Source organism: Apteryx mantelli, chromosome 18 (assembly GCF_036417845.1).
Source record: "Apteryx mantelli isolate bAptMan1 chromosome 18, bAptMan1.hap1, whole genome shotgun sequence".
Taxonomy (NCBI): Eukaryota; Metazoa; Chordata; class Aves; order Apterygiformes; family Apterygidae; genus Apteryx; species Apteryx mantelli.
Genome location: NC_089995.1, coordinates 17,620,605 through 17,623,527, shown reverse-complemented (window position 1 = coordinate 17,623,527; position 2,923 = coordinate 17,620,605). Strand labels below are relative to the sequence as shown.

General features: G+C 49.1%; 1 protein-coding gene across 1 annotated transcript; it reads right to left on the bottom strand.

The window, feature by feature from the left end:
• Positions 1–225: 225 nt before the first annotated feature.
• NPBWR2 (neuropeptides B and W receptor 2) lies at positions 226–1,224 on the bottom strand. The gene has a single exon (XM_013950471.1). The coding sequence runs from the start codon at positions 1,222–1,224 to the stop codon at positions 226–228; it is 999 nt and encodes a 332-aa protein (XP_013805925.1).
• Positions 1,225–2,923: the final 1,699 nt, after the last annotated feature.

The window sequence follows — 2,923 nt, the reverse complement described above, 5'->3', positions numbered from 1 at the left end:
CTTTGAGAAACTGGGGAATACAGAGGAGGAAAATGCAAGATTTGGAAGTAAACAGTACAAACCATGTGAATGATAACAATAAAAATAAAACATGCACATACATTACACGTAAATCAAAGAGAAAGGAGAGCACTTGTGCATTCATCAGCCATCCCCTCAAAAGTTTACAAAGTTGCCCCTGAAAAGCTATGGGGGGGAAGGATCTGCGAGCCCCAACCGGCTGTTTTACGAAGTTCTGCATTCCAGCATCTTTCGGAAACTTTTTCGAAAGCTGTCATCGAGGAAAGCATACAAGAAAGGATTCAGGCATGAATTGGCATAGCTTAGACTTGTAATGAAGTAGGATATACCAATGACCATGGAGGTCTGGGGTAAGTCAGTGGTCAAAGCCACAATGGTGGCCAAGTGGAAGGGGGTCCAACAGAAGAGGCAGACAGCCAGGACGATGAAGACCATGATAGTGACTTTCTTCTTGGCTTTGTCCAGGGCTTTAGCATTAGAGTTCAAATGCATGTTCCTTAGCTTGTAGAGCATCATGGTATAGAGGATGCAGATGGTGGATACTGGAATGGCAAAGCCAAGGATGAGGGTATAGATCCTGCTGGCTTTGAACCAAAACCTTTCAGGCTTGGGGAAATTTAGACCACAACTCTTGATCTCCAGGTCATCTATGTAGACATTGGCAAAGATGATGAAAGGGAGAACTATGATGGTGACTAGGACCCAGATGCACAAACTGACAATCCTGGCTGCTCGGTATGTGCGATGAGGCATCCTCTTGGACCTGACTGTAGCCAGTACTACCAGATACCTGTCTATGCTCATCACTGTTAGGAAATAAATGCTGGAGAAGATATTGTAGTGGTCTATGGACAAGATGACCTTGCAGAGGACTTCTCCAAAGGGCCAGTAGTGAAGGAGGTGTTCAGCAATATTAATGGGCAAAACAAGTGTGAACAAATCATCAGCTATGGCAAGGTTCAGGATGAACATGTTTGTCACAGTCTTCATCTTGGGGGCCTTGAGGATCACATAGATGACAGCGGTATTGCCTGTGAGCCCAACTGCGCAGATCACAGAGTAAATCACAGGGAGGACAACATAGAAATCAGGTGCCTGCTCTTGGAAGGTGAAGTTGAACTTCATGCTGCTGTCCAGGTAGCAACTGTTGCCTGCATTGCTACAGGTGCTGTTCCCATCATACCACAGGGAGCCGTTTCCCATGCCTGCTCCTGCTGATCACAGGCTACTTTCAGGTGTCACCAAGAGCCTCTTTAGCCCGGGATGGAGCCTTTTGTCTGTGCTGATAAGGAGCTGTGCTCTCATTTAGAAATGGGTTGTTTTCAGAGAGTGGGTCCTGAGGCAGTATGGACCATCTAACTTACCTCTCCTGTGCCCCACCTTTGCAAAAGTTACATTTTCAAATGAGCAGAAAAAAGGGATGATAACATAAGGCTCCATGAGCAAAGCAAGTAAGAGGGTTATATCTCCCCGTATGAGCAGAGGCACTCTTCTCTCTCAGAGCATCCCCTGAGCTGCGGCCGTTCTCTGCTAGGGAAGTCAAGTGGCTCCTGTTCGACCGGCTGGAGCAAGAATCCTTGTCGGGGCTGGCAGGAGCAGAGCGAAGGAGAGGGAAGCTTTGCACCTGGCAGACTATTTTCAGCCCTCAGCGGTCTTTAGGGAAGTCTGCTGTTTCACTTGCACAACACTTGCTTTTCCATGTCAGAGCAGAAGCATCGCAGTATTTAATTAGTGCATTTCTTTGGGTCAGGGGACCTCAGACACTTCATCAACCAAGATTTCCCAGACAATGCAGTGGAAGTTTCTGACGCAGCTGCACCCCGCTCCCAGGTTCCCCTAGCAAAAGAAGTAGAGAAAAAAAAGAAAGAAAAAGCAATGGAGTTCAAGGAATATTTAAATATGTAAATAAAATTAAAGAGGCTTAACCCACAATTAAAGTAAGTTTTTAACCAAAGGTAAATTATGATCTCAGTCAATATGAAGACCATCCCCACGGCAGATTGTGGCAGTGCACAAAACTTGGATGTAGAAACCTACGATCGCAAGAGTTCAGGATCATCCAGCAGAGGAAAAAAGTGCCCTGAAAGCAAGTCCGCTTTAGAATCACAGCAAGAATTATCCCATCCGTTTACATCTTTCTAGCAGTTGCCACGTCCGTTGCTCGTGCCTGTCCCACACTTGCAAGAATTCCTCTGCAGGGAAGCAAGCAAGCAACCAACCCCCTGCGAAGATCAAAGTCAGCAACTGGTCCCCAGGCTCTGCAAGGAAAAGTGTCTCCCTTCTTGCATTTTGCTGTCACACAGCAACAACGAAGGAGTCAGGAGTCGGGGGGGGGCTGAAGCTGCTCTTACCTGGCTGAGCGACGGCTCGGCTGCGTCCGCCGGCACCTGCTGCTGTGCACTGCCGAGGCTCCGCTCCGATCCCGGCTGGAGGAGGGTCTCGGAGACGCTGACGTTACCAGTCCTTGCAGTCGTATCACCATGGTGGCTCTGTGTGCGCTTTGCGCATCGGAGCAATTAACGTTTGTTCACACCAGGGAGGGAAGAAGAGTTGTTCTCGCTACGCTGGGCTGTTCAAACAGTGAATAACCCAGACGCTGGCGAGCGGCTGAGGCTCCGGGCTGCTCCCTGCAGGAAGGAGGGAGATGCTGAACGGCACGGGCAGCACCCAGGGCTGTCAGGCTGAGCCTGCCCGAATGCGGGATGGGTGAGATGGTGGGAAGGGGGGGTTAAAATATGTTTCGCTAGGGAATATTGGCTGTTTTTAACAGGGGAAGATGCACAAGCGTGTGTGGGGAGGGAGTGAGAGGAGGGCACACGTTACAGATCTGGAAAGGCGCAAATAAAGAGACGTACCTTGCCAGCTCTGCACTGGCTTCAGCTGCTCTGGGGGAGCTGATTTT

Bases quoted from the DNA above. Each gene is read 5' to 3' on its own strand.
- NPBWR2 (XM_013950471.1), bottom strand. From the start codon at position 1,224: ATGGGAAACGGCTCCCTGTGGTATGATGGGAACAGCACCTGTAGCAAT.